The sequence below is a fragment of the Oncorhynchus keta genome, chromosome 10 (assembly GCF_023373465.1).
Source record: "Oncorhynchus keta strain PuntledgeMale-10-30-2019 chromosome 10, Oket_V2, whole genome shotgun sequence".
NCBI lineage: Eukaryota > Metazoa > Chordata > Actinopteri > Salmoniformes > Salmonidae > Oncorhynchus > Oncorhynchus keta.
In genome coordinates this window covers 13,792,079-13,805,127 of record NC_068430.1, presented here as the reverse complement: position 1 = coordinate 13,805,127, position 13,049 = coordinate 13,792,079, and the positions used below count along the sequence as shown (strand labels likewise).

The 13,049-nt window shown below is 41.0% G+C and overlaps 1 protein-coding gene across 3 annotated transcripts in view; it reads left to right on the top strand.

The window, feature by feature from the left end:
* The window catches only part of LOC118388246 (potassium voltage-gated channel subfamily A member 3-like), a 39,520-nt gene extending 26,766 nt beyond the window's left edge, over positions 1 to 12,754 (top strand). Inside the window, exons 1-3 of one of the 3 annotated variants that reach the window (XR_008144164.1) lie at positions 3,319 to 3,971; positions 10,030 to 10,128; positions 10,310 to 12,754. Coding sequence is in view for 1 of the 3 variants with exons in the window: in XM_035777102.1 (XP_035632995.1) it covers positions 3,432 to 4,982 (1,551 nt within the window). In the remaining 2 variants the exon portion in view is untranslated. Of the gene's footprint in view, positions 1 to 3,318; positions 5,462 to 10,029; positions 10,129 to 10,309 lie in introns of those variants that run through there. The other 2 variants (XR_004826528.2, XM_035777102.1) reach the window with 2 other exon arrangements.
* Positions 12,755 to 13,049: the final 295 nt, after the last annotated feature.

Below are 13,049 nucleotides of genomic sequence, written 5' to 3'. Positions count from 1 at the left end.
CAGTGTTTCAATTTAGACCAAATAGACAAAACCATTTTTATACAACTGGGAAATTCACTAGAGACTGATTATCCCCTCCAGGGGTTTTGACCCTCCAATTGGAAAATGCTGCGATATAGTAGCTTTTCTTTGATCCTTAGCTGGCACCAAATGAAGACAATTCTCAAAGCCTGAAACACCCGCTCAAGAAAATCACTATCTACTGCACTCTGAGAATGCAACCAATTCATTAAAATGTAGATTATGCTATGTTTCAACCATTATATAATCACATTTATGAATAAATTATTAGTAGGCCTAATGTTGATGTTTTCTATGTGGAGGTGCAAGAGTAATGCACGTTTTCCGCCGTGAGGGTTTCTCTGAATTGCAGGTTTGATGGAATTCCATCCTACAATCTCTCGTGAAGGATTTGTTTTTCTGGACAGATCAATGTGTTGCAGCTGATCATAAAACCATGCCTCTGATGAGCCCTGTCATCATTACTAAGAAATGCAGGCATTGAGATTGAATATTGATTTAGCGTTTTCCTCATCAATCCCATGCTGCTGCAGATGTTGACACTTCAGTTCAGACACTTACATTACATTTTATTTGAGGCCATTACAATATCATGCAGAATACTAGTGCTGCTCTTGGAATATACTGTGGGGTTACTATTGACACATTTGATAAAAATGAGCAAAAATGACCTTGTAAAATAAATAATTCAAATATAGTATGCTCCAAAATAATTGGGACATTATGTCATTTTATACTAATACAATTGCTCAGAGAAAGAGATTTGTCAAGTAATACTTTTTTCCTCAAAAAGGTAGGGGACAAAATTATTGACACCCTTAAAGATTCTCATAACAAAATTGTCAAACGTGTAGTATCCGATGTGGTCCCATATTCCAAACAATGACTACATCAAGCTTGTGACAAACTTCTTGAATGCATTTGCAGTTTTTGGCCATCGAAGAGCCAAGCATTTGCTTGTGTTTCAGATTATTTTGTGCCCAATAGAAATTGATGGTAAATAATGTATTGTGTCATTTTGGAATCACTTTTTTTTTTCACCTTTATTTAACCAGGTAGGCTAGTTGAGAACACCTTTATTTAACCAGGTAGGCTAGTTGAGAACACCTTTATTTAACCAGGTAGGCAAGTTGAGAACACCTTTATTTAACCAGGTAGGCTAGTTGAGAACACCTTTATTTAACCAGGTAGGCTAGTTGAGAACACCTTTATTTAACCAGGTAGGCAAGTTGAGAAAACCTTTATTTAACCAGGTAGGCTAGTTGAGAACACCTTTATTTAACCAGGTAGGCTAGTTGAGAACACCTTTATTTAACCAGGTAGGCCAGTTGAGAACACCTTTATTTAACCAGGTAGGCTAGTTGAGAACACCTTTATTTAACCAGGTAGGCTAGTTGAGAACACCTTTATTTAACCAGGTAGGCTAGTTGAGAACACCTATATTTAACCAGGTAGGCTAGTTGAGAACAAGTTCTCATTTGCAACTGCGACCTGGCCAAGATAAAGCATAGCAGTGTGAACAGACAACAAAGAGTTACACATGGAGCAAACTATTAACAAGTCAATAACACAGTAGAAAAAAGTTGAGTCTATATACAATGTGTGCAAAAGGCATGAGGAGGTAGGCGAATAATTACAATTTTTCAGATTAACACTGGAGTGATAAATGATCAGATGGTCATGTACAGGTAGAGATATTGGTGTGCAAAAGAGCAGAAAAGTAAATAAATAAAAACAGTATGGGGATGAGGTAGGTGAAAATGGGTGGGCTATTTACCAATAGACTATGTACAGCTGCAGTGATCGGTTAGCTGCTCAGATAGCTGATGTTTGAAGTTGGTGAATTGTAAATGGTTTATTCTAAATAAGAATATAATATATATAAGAATATAATATGTCTCATGTTTCAACACTTCTATGTTAATGTGGATGCTGACATGATTTTGGATAATCCTGATTGAATCGTGAATAATGATGAGTGAGAAAGTTTCAGAGGGTCAAAGATCATACCCACCAAAACATGCTAAACTCCCCTATTATTGATAATGGTGAGGTTAACATTTTAAGTTTGGGCAATTTTTGAAAGTATAAATTACAAACATTATAAGCTCTTTTAAACCTCAAATAGCCTACACTTGGGAATGGCCTGCAACAACAGGGTGATCAAATTAAGATCTAACATTTGTATGCCTGCTGTTTTCTGATAAAATGGGAACATTGACAATACACCTAATATTGGCAGCATCTTTAGGCTACATCTTAGAAATGGCTTCATTTGAAGCAATATTATTATTGCATACGGTAGTCTGGACAATAGGCCTACATATTACTGACACATTTTATAGAGAAACAGAAGGAAAAATTCAGCTTAGCCTACTGTTAGTGACATTTGCTGAAGCAGGCCCAATTAATACATGTATGTAACATGCAATCATGTATAACTTATTTTCATTAGGACTAAATGTGGGCCTAAAAAGCAGTGATTGTGGTATAATGCGTATGTGGTATGAGTACGAGATCGATCTGATTATTCTTCATGAATCATTCTGAGCTAAAATGGCAATGAGATAAAGTGCGTGTCCATGCGCGTAATATTTGTATAATCCGTTGATTGAACGGAGTACGCAAATTTCAGGACCATGGAGAGCAACATGTGTATGGCTGATTGGTAGGCTATTTTCAAAAACAAGTACATCTAATGTAGAAATTACTTCTAACCCCCTGCAATAGAGAGTTCTGTCATTTAATTGAAATTGTCATCATATTTGACAGTAGAAATGCACAGGAAAACGTATTTTTTTCCCTTTGTACGAGCCTACATTTTGATGGTAGGGACTGTGGGTTTTTGTGATAGTGAATCTGTTTTGTAATACAGTTTTCAATCAAGGAAAATATCAAATGGGATAACTATAGGAGCCCGATATATTTAGGGAATTTGCAGTTATCCCTTCATTTATATGTGTTGTTTCTGTTTCATTTACAAGGTGTGCAGGTACCCAAGCGGTTGAGAGCGTTGGGCCAGTAACCGAAAGGTTGTTGTTTCGAATCCTAAGTGAATAGGTGAATAATCTGTCGATGTGCCCTTTAGCAAGGCACTTCAATCTAATTCCTCCTGTAACTCTGATAAATGACTCAAAAGGAAACAAATTGAGATGGCGTGCGCCTGCTGGTGTCTATGTGTTTAAGTTCCAACTGGGTGGAAGTGTGTCAGACATGCGCGCCGTGGGCGGGAATAGACCTGTGTTTATTAACCCCAGTGTGTGCTTCGTGGGGCGGAAACACTTCCCAGTGGCAACGAGTGGAGATGATGAGAGGGGAGGGAAGTCGCGTCGCCTGAGCGTCGGCTTTGCGTCTATTGGGGGTTTGGCTAGAGGAGGCGCGGCGCACTCTGCCCTCTCCATGCCACCTGTATGGATGACCACTTTAAACTCATCGACTCACCCCGCTCGGTGAGACACAGAGGCAACAACGTTGAGAACCACTGTTACTTCCAGACGGAGAAGGGCGTCATGACAGTCGAGAACATGTTGGAGGAGTCAGCGGCGCTTTCGAGCCACCTGTCCATGGATCGATATGAGCGAGAGCGTGGACGCGATTGCTGCGAGAGGGTGGTTCTCAACATTTCAGGGTTACGCTTCGAAACTCAACTCAAAACTTTCAACCAGTTTCCGAAAACGTTGCTCGGGGACCCCAGAAAGAGAATGCGTTACTTTGACCCACTGAGGAACGAGTACTTCTTCGACAGAAACCGACCCAGCTTTGATGCCATTCTCTATTATTACCAGTCAGGAGGGCGCATACGGAGACCTGTTAACGTGCCTATTGACATATTCTCTGAGGAGATCAATTTCTATCAACTCGGGGAAGAGGCTATGGAAAAATTCAGAGAGGATGAAGGATTCATAAAAGAAGAGGAACGTATTTTACCCAACAATGAATTCCAAAAGCAGGTTTGGCTTTTGTTTGAATACCCTGAAAGCTCTGGCCCAGCTAGGGGAATAGCTATCATCTCAGTGCTTGTCATTTTAATATCAATTGTTATATTCTGTTTAGAGACCTTGCCTGAGTTTCGGGATGACCGGGAACCTATCCCGTTAGCACTTACAGTCAATGGGACGGCCTCCTATCACGCAAATCCATTCACCGACCCTTTCTTTGTGATAGAAACACTTTGCATAATCTGGTTCTCTTTTGAGTTGCTGGTCAGGTTCTTCGCGTGCCCCAGCAAATCCACGTTCTCAAAAAATATCATGAACATAATCGACATTGTCGCCATATTTCCCTACTTCATCACTTTGGGGACAGAACTGGCTGAGAAGCAGGGTAACGGTCAGCAAGCCATGTCCCTCGCCATTCTCAGAGTGATAAGGCTCGTGAGAGTCTTTCGCATCTTCAAGCTCTCCAGGCATTCTAAGGGCCTACAGATCTTAGGGCAGACGCTAAAGGCCAGCATGAGGGAGCTTGGACTGCTGATATTTTTTCTTTTCATTGGAGTTATCCTTTTCTCCAGTGCTGTTTATTTTGCCGAAGCCGATGACCCATCCTCCAGTTTCACTAGCATCCCAGATGCGTTCTGGTGGGCTGTGGTCACCATGACTACTGTCGGATACGGAGACATGCACCCTGTGACAATTGGTGGCAAAATTGTTGGGTCATTGTGTGCTATTGCCGGAGTGTTGACTATTGCTCTCCCTGTGCCAGTTATTGTCTCCAACTTCAATTACTTTTACCATAGGGAGACTGATGGAGAAGAGCACGCACAGTACTTGCACGTCAGCAGCTGCGAGCACCTACCCTCAGCCACAGAGGAGCTGAAAAGGACTCGTAGCACGTCATCTCTGAGCAAGTCAGAATATATGGTTATAGAGGAGGGCATCAACAGTGGGTATAAACAGCCCAACTTCACCAATGAGAATAACCAAAACTGCGTGAACATCAAAAAGATATTCACGGACGTGTAAATGCTTTCATTTTATATGATGGAGATATAGAGTTACGACTATTTTTTTCTATGATAGCTACACTAATCGTGATGTGTCGGTACATATCTGTCAGGTGGAGTGTGCTAGTGTGCCACACAGGTTGCAAAACGTACTGTGATCTTACAATTCGTCCTTGAGTCCAAACAGGTGTTGATGTTCGGTAGTTCGGTAGGTTGTAAGTGTTGCATATATATTCCCGAATCGAAACAGTGTTGTCGTTGTGTTTTTTGAGGGGAAACGTTCGTTGGCTTATCAGTGTTCAGTCTTGTCATGAATAGCAATACAATATAATCTACAATGTCTGTAGGATGTTGCTTACATCGGATGATGACAAACATAGGCTATGCTTGAATGGGCAACCTATGCGTAATGGAAATATGGATATACAGTATCATAGCCTACGAGAGCAGGCTTTTAGCATTACAGCCAATACCAAATAAAACAAGAAAATGAAAGTACCAAGACTCGGGAATGTCTTTGATAAAGTATCTCCGTGTAATTTGAACGTATCATTACCCATTAAATGGGCTGGAATAATTGTATAGCCCACAATTGATATTGGTAGTAATTATTGGTAATTCATGGATCTGGCCATAATTCCATCCAAAGACATCGTCAGGACTACATGGAATTTATTTTCCTACAAACATGACTTCAAGACAATTTCCATCATGGAGGATAGTGTGAGCACAATGATGAAGACTTGGACACATTGCATATAATGGGCGTGGATGGAAGAAAGAAGAACAGCAAAGTCCCGCCTCCTGGATGCCACTGAACCTTGTGATGCAGTCTCCATGACGACTACAGTTTCCTGGGTAACCCCCGTTAATGTTACCATGGTATCACTCTGCGTTTTCACAGAAACCCTCCAGATGGATCAGCAGCCCGCCTTGAAAGAGAGAGCAGAGCCCTCCGTGAGTCTTAATATGATAAACATGTAGACCTAATGAAACAACCATTTAAAAAATCAGCATAAAAAGAAATGTCCACTCACTGTCAACTGCGTTTATTTTCAGCAAACTTAACATGTGTAGATATTTGTATGAACAGAACAAGATTAAACAACTGAACAAGTTCCACAGACATGTGACTAACATACATTTAATAATGTGTCCCTGAACAAGGGGGGTCAAAATCAAAAGTAACAGTAACAGTCAGTATCTAGTGTGGCCACCAGCTGCATTAAGTACTGCAGTGCATCTACTCCTCGTGGACTGCACCAGATTTGCCAGTTCTTGCTGTGAGATGTTACCCCACTCTTCCACCAAGGCACCTGCAAGTTCCCAGACATTTATGGGGGAATGGCCCTAGCTCTCACCTTCCGATCCAACAGGTCCCAAACATGCTCAATGGGATTGAGATCCTGGCTCTTCTATGGCCATGGTAGAACACTGATATTCCTGTCTTGCAGGAAATCCCGCACAGAACGAGCAGTATTGCTGGTGGCATTATCATGCTGGAGGGTCATGTCAGGATGAGCCTGCAGGAAGGGTACCACATGAGGAAGGAGGATGTCTTCTCTGTAACGCACAGCATTGAGATTGCCTGCAAGCTCAGTCCGATGATGCTGTGACATTCCGCCCCAGACCATGACGGACCCTCCACCTCCAAATCGATCCCTCTCCAGAGTACAGGCCTCGGTGTAACGCTCATTCCTTCGACGATAAACGCGAATCTGACCATCACTCCTGGTGATACAAAACCGCGACTCATCAGTGAAGAGCACTTTTTGACAGTCCTGTCTGGTCCAGCAACGGTGGGTTTGTGCCCATAGGGTTTGTGCCCATATGTTGCCGGTGATGTCTGGTGAGGACCTGCCTTACAACAGGCCTACAAGCCCGCCATCCAGCCTCTCTCAGCCTTTTGGAGACAGTCTGAGCACTGATGGAGGGATTGTGCATTTCTGGTGTAACTCAGGCAGTTGTTGTTGCCATCCTGTACCTGTCCCCCAGGTGTGATGGTCGGATGTACCGATCCTGTGCAGGTGTTGTTACACGTGGTCTGCCACTGCGAGGACGATCAGCTGTCCATCCTGTCTCCCTGTAGCGCTATCTTAGGCGTCTCACAGTACGGACATCGCAATGTATTGCCCAGGCCACATCTGCAGTCCTCATGCGACCTTGCAGCATGCCTTAGGCACATTCATGCAGATGAGGACCCTGGGCATCGTTCTTTTGGTGGTTTTCAGCGTCAGTAGAAAGGCCTCTTTAGTGTCCTAAGTTTTCATAATTCTGACCGTAATTGCCTACCGTCTGTACGCTGTTAGTGTCTTAATAACCGTTGCACAGGTGCATGTTCATTAATTGTTTATGGTTCAATGAACAAACATGGGAAACAGTGTTTAAAACCTTTACACTAAAGATATGTGAAGATATTTGGATTTTTACGAATTTTCTTTGAAAGACAGGGTCCTGAAAAAGGGATGTTTTTTTTTTTGCTGAGTTTTTATATGTGTGTTCAGTGTGTGTGTGTATATATGTATATGTATGTATACACACACACACACACACACACACACACACACACACACACACACACACACACACACACACACACACACACACACACACACACACACACACACACAGTATATATATATATATATATATATCCAGTTTCAACTGTTCTGCCTGGGGCTATGGAACCCTGACCTGTTGACAGCAGGGTCAAATATATTGTGTGTGTGTATGTGTGTGACACACACACACAAAGTGTATATATGTATATATATATATGTGTGTATATATACTAAGTGTGTATATATATATATATATATATATATACTGTGTGTGTGACACAAAGTGTATATATATGCATATTTGTATGTGTATGTATGTGCATATATATAAAGTGTGTGTATATTTATATATATAGATATATGGACACAGTGTGTGTATATATATATATATATATATATATATATATATATATATATATATATATATATATATATATATATACAGTACCAGTCAAAAGTTTGAACACACCTACTCATTCAAGGGTTTTTCTTTATTTTTACAAATCAAATGTATTTATAAAGCCCTTCTTACGTCAGCTGATATCTCAAAGTGCTGTACAGAAACCCAGCCTAAAACCACAAACAGCAAACAATGCAGGTGTAAAAGCATGGTGGCTAGGAAAAACTCCCTAGAAAGGCCAGAACCTAGGAAGAAACATAGAGAGGAACCAGGCTATGAGGTGTGACTAGTCCTCTTCTGGCTGTGCCGGGTGGAGATTATAACAGAACATGGCCAAGATGTTCAAATGTTTATAGATGACCAGCAGGGTCAAATAATAATAATCACACTGGTTGTCGAGGGTGCAATAGGCCAGCACTTCAGGAGTAAATATCAGTTGGCTTTTCATAGCAGATAATTCAGAGTATCTCTACGCTCCTGCTGTCTCTAGAGAGTTGACTCTCTAGAGAGTCAAATATAAAATATATTTTGATTTGTTTCACACTTTCTTGCATAATACATACCTCCGTATGTGTTATTTCATAGTTTTGATGTCTTTACTATTATTCCACAATGTAGAAAATAGTCAAATAAAGAAAAACCCTTGAATGAGTAGGTGTGTCCAAACTTTTGACTGGTATTATTAAACGTTACAGAATGGAGGCAATTTTTTCTGTAGCCTATAGCCAAGACATCAAATCAATGATAGACACAATACATTCATAAATACATCACTTAACATGTTTTGGGTTGTGTTAATGCAAAAACGGGATCAACATATCATCAAAACGCAGGAATATATCCATTTTTCAACAGCCCATTTTAAATCTTAGCTATTTATTATATACCTATATTTTATTATGTGAAGAAAATCAAAAGTAACAGTCAAATGCAATCGCTCATCACAATTCCTTGACATTACTAGAGGCTTATGCTCAATATCTCTCTGAGTTGGCATGCCAACTGGGGCTGACGTCAAGCTAAACTATTGTCCATTGTTCTCCTCATACGGCTGTGAACTGTCCCTCTCAAAACAAACACAAAGGCTATGCCAAAAATAGGAGACGGCATTGGACATAGACTACCCATGCGACAGACAACAACATGCATATAATGTATGGCCAATGAATAATAAACGAAAACATAGCAAATGCAAATAATAAATATATATATACATAAACACGTAAATACAATTAATAAGAATATCATTTATTAATATTCGTATAATTATTAATGTTATTTTTTTTGTAGATTATTATCCATGTCTGACAAATAATCATTTAAAACAACAATGAAGATGAGTATCCTGATTGTTCTGATTAATAATTCATTTAAAGTAATATTATTGAGGTCTTTAGGAGTCTATTGGAAGTTAAAATGTGGGAAGGACAGTGCTTGCACGCTGTAATGTCAACGAAATATTGATTTGTTTATCACCCGCGCAGGGCTGGGAGCTGTATGGCTGGTCACTTCCACAGCACGAGCGCTGCCTCCCGCAGGGTGGTGTCCCAGCGCTGTTCTGCTTTTCCGTCTCTGTTAGGATTAATCATTGCCACGCTGCACCGTTCCCTTCCATCAAGACTAATCAGACCCAATTCACCTACATTAAATCAGTTACGCATAATTTAGATTTAGTTCAAATGTAAATGGGCATGTTAGGGCCTAACTATCTCTGAAAAATACATTATCCTAGTTGAGAAACCATTTGTCATTTGAAAGTGATAGTGCTGCATGTGGGAGAAAATCGTAGTAGTCTAATTAATTGGTAGTTAAATGGGCTAAGGCAGAATTAGCTTCACACATCTCTTTTTATGTCCTTAGAAATGTATCCACCACTACTCTGAAAAGTCTATGCCCAAAACAAAGTTCAGTGCTGCCCTCAAGTGAGATAACATATGTAGGACAGGGAGGATACAAGCTTGTTATGTTCAACATTATGATATGTCTGTATAAAGCGCACGTTATGATATCAAACATGCATAATGTAATCAAATATGAAGGAACTAATAATGACAGAATATGAAATTATTTATGACAATCCTAAATCACATGTAATTTCCCCCTAGTTGGATGGATATTTTCACTAGATCAGATAACCTCATCTCAACCTGGCAACAAGCGTCGCCCAACCAACACTGCTGCAGTAGAACACATGCACCTGAAAGGTAGTGTACATCTCTCTCTTATTCTTCCTTTTGTTACGTGATGGATTATGTCTGCATGTCATTGAAATATGTAAAAGCATGAGAGCTTCTTGTCTTGCACATATTACATAGTCATAAAAACTGCCTGAGCTTCACAAAAGTAAAATTAAAAATGTAGTACATTAATCTCTTACTTCCACAGGCCTAGAGGAGAATTAGCCTGACACATACCAATGGACTCAAGCTCCAGCAGCTCAACGCAGCACCAACTGAAATACATCAAGATATAGAGGATCTCTATGGCTCCACCATCTCCCACACATACTGTACTGGCCTAGAGAGAGACCCCAGAGGCAAGGTGCCATGGACACAGAGCCTTCAGCTAAGACCTCACCACACCTCCCATGGACTGTCTATCAGAGAAAAGATTACGTGTGGTACTCTGTGCTGATCTCTCGCTCTCTCTCGGTCTCTTTCTAGTGTCTTAGATCTGGAATACAATCCCAGAGATGCCAGTACAAGAAGACATACTGTGTAAGTGGCCCATCATAACTCACCAGTCCCCATCAGGCCTGGGGTTGGTCCATGGCCGTCCCCAGTCCCCATCAGGCCTGCGGTTGGTCCATGGCCGTCCCCAGTCTCCATCAGGCCTGCGGTTGGTCCATGGCCATCCCCAGTGGAGTAGAGGACTGAGATCATGTTTTTCAGCATCACAATGTATTCATGGTGTGTTGTCATTTTCCAAGGACAAATGTAAGCACATAAATGTGTCATCAACACGGTAAGCTTTTGCCTGTTTAGTAAAAATATTGCAGTGTAACAAGTTAGGATTGTTTATCTGAAAAATGAATGTCATTGGGGAAATGTATTTATCACACACACACACGATTGTATCCTCCTCTCTTTCCCTTCCTCCTCCACTCTCTTCTCTCTTCTTTCCTCTGTCATCCTCTTTTCCCAACACAACATAATACCATGACGTCACAGCTGCAGGTGGCTTATCAGAAGTGCTGAGTGTCTTTGTTCTCTCTGGAAATAGGGTCCACTCTTCATTTCTCCCCACTTCAGTATTTCTATGTTTGGGAAAATGAAAACATGTCTGTGAGTTACCCTGAGCTATAAATCACTTGTCAGTGGAGCTCAATTTGAATGCTTATGTGGAACACCTCAAGCTTCAGTTCAGTGCACCTCAGGAAAAGAAAAATGTCATTATTTTCTATGGTATGTTTAATACATTAGGTGAGGCATGTGATTCCATTTCTATTTAGTCAACTGCACATAATTACTGTACATACTGTACATTACGTGTGTGTGTGTGTGTGTGTGTGTGTGTGTGTGTGACTGGAAAAGTGTGTGATAGTATGTATGTCTGAATGTGAACATTAGTACAGACGGTATATATGTACGTTTGAGCGATGCCCAGCTGTAAAATGTAGATCGTCTCAGCTGGTACAGTACGCCTGGCTTGACTGCACTCTGGAACCCTCAGCATCATCCTCGGAATCAGCCTCGGCATCAGAGTGCTGAGAGGCCCTTCTCAGGAGAGGCACTCTCTCTGTTTCCACTGTGTTGGAGGAAGAACACACACACACACATATCATGGATTAGCTGCCCTTAAGGAAGCCAAGTCCCTCTGTGTTGTCAGCCTCTCACAGTTGGCTGGTCTTCTCTGTGGCTCGGTAGGGGCTCTCATTGTAAGCAGACGTGTGTGTGTGTGTGTGTGTGTGTACCAATGCACCACGCTGTCCAAAACACACATCATATACATCAACAGTGCATGATGTGGATAGGTACATACATTATGTGGTGTGTGTGTGTGTGATGCTCATCCAGAGGAGGCAAGGAGACCCCAGGCATCCCCCTCTACTCTCAGGCAGACATCCGCCACATGAAAGGAGTGAATCTGTAGCAGCAAGCTATAATGATACAGGGGATGGAGCTGACATGCAATGCATTCTGGGGAGAGAGAGAGTTCATTTATAGTACTACTAACTTCACCAACTGTACTGATGATTGTGTATATCTGTAACACTTCCTGTCTTAGCCCTAAAACGTTTATAAAAAGCTATAGGGCTGCGGACTGAAATATAGTATGCTTCAGACATATTACTATTATTACTCGATACAAATGGAAAACCATCCATCTACTCCTCAGAAGACATCTAATGGCAGACTGGGGGATATTTATCAAATTCACTCTTCTGGATCATGACTCTGTGTTTGTTCAACACTTTGAGTCAAGACTAAGGAAGGCCCACAAACCATATCATGGTATTGTACACATGTCCTTTTCTCCCAAGGGATATAAATACCAAGCCAGTTATTAAAGAAAGGGTTTTACTCTAAAGTGTTTCATTTCTACTGTCCTGCTCTTTGGCCGTATGTGTAAAGATGATCCGCTATCCGATCAGTCTAAGAAGCTTGAATGAGACCAAGGATACCAGAGATATTCACAGAAAATGTATTAATACATTAATTGACTATTTAGAGGGGGAAAAAGACTTGTATAACTTTCATTAACAAGCATACATTACACAGTTGCAGAACTGTGTTGTCATCTTGACCTTTCTGAATGTGTTGTAATTTCTACCTATCAATAAAGTCTAGCAAAGCCTTTAGGTATTACAAGGCCTTTTTCATTGAACTGAATGTTTCAGTACTTTAGAGGACACTGTAGAATGCATCGACCTCTTGAAGGACAGGCAAAGTCCTGTGTCACTGTGCTTTGACTTTACCTCTAACATCCCAGAGGAGAGAGAGACTCTCCAGGAGTGATCACAGAGCCTCCTACTTCTGCTTGATGAAACCCTAGGGGCAGTCACCATAGCAACAATATAAGACTAAGCACAACACTGTCCAATGGCAGAGGCATTTCAGGTTTGGATGTAACAACAATAGTGTTATTAAACACACTGGCTGTACAGTATATAATCATGTTACTA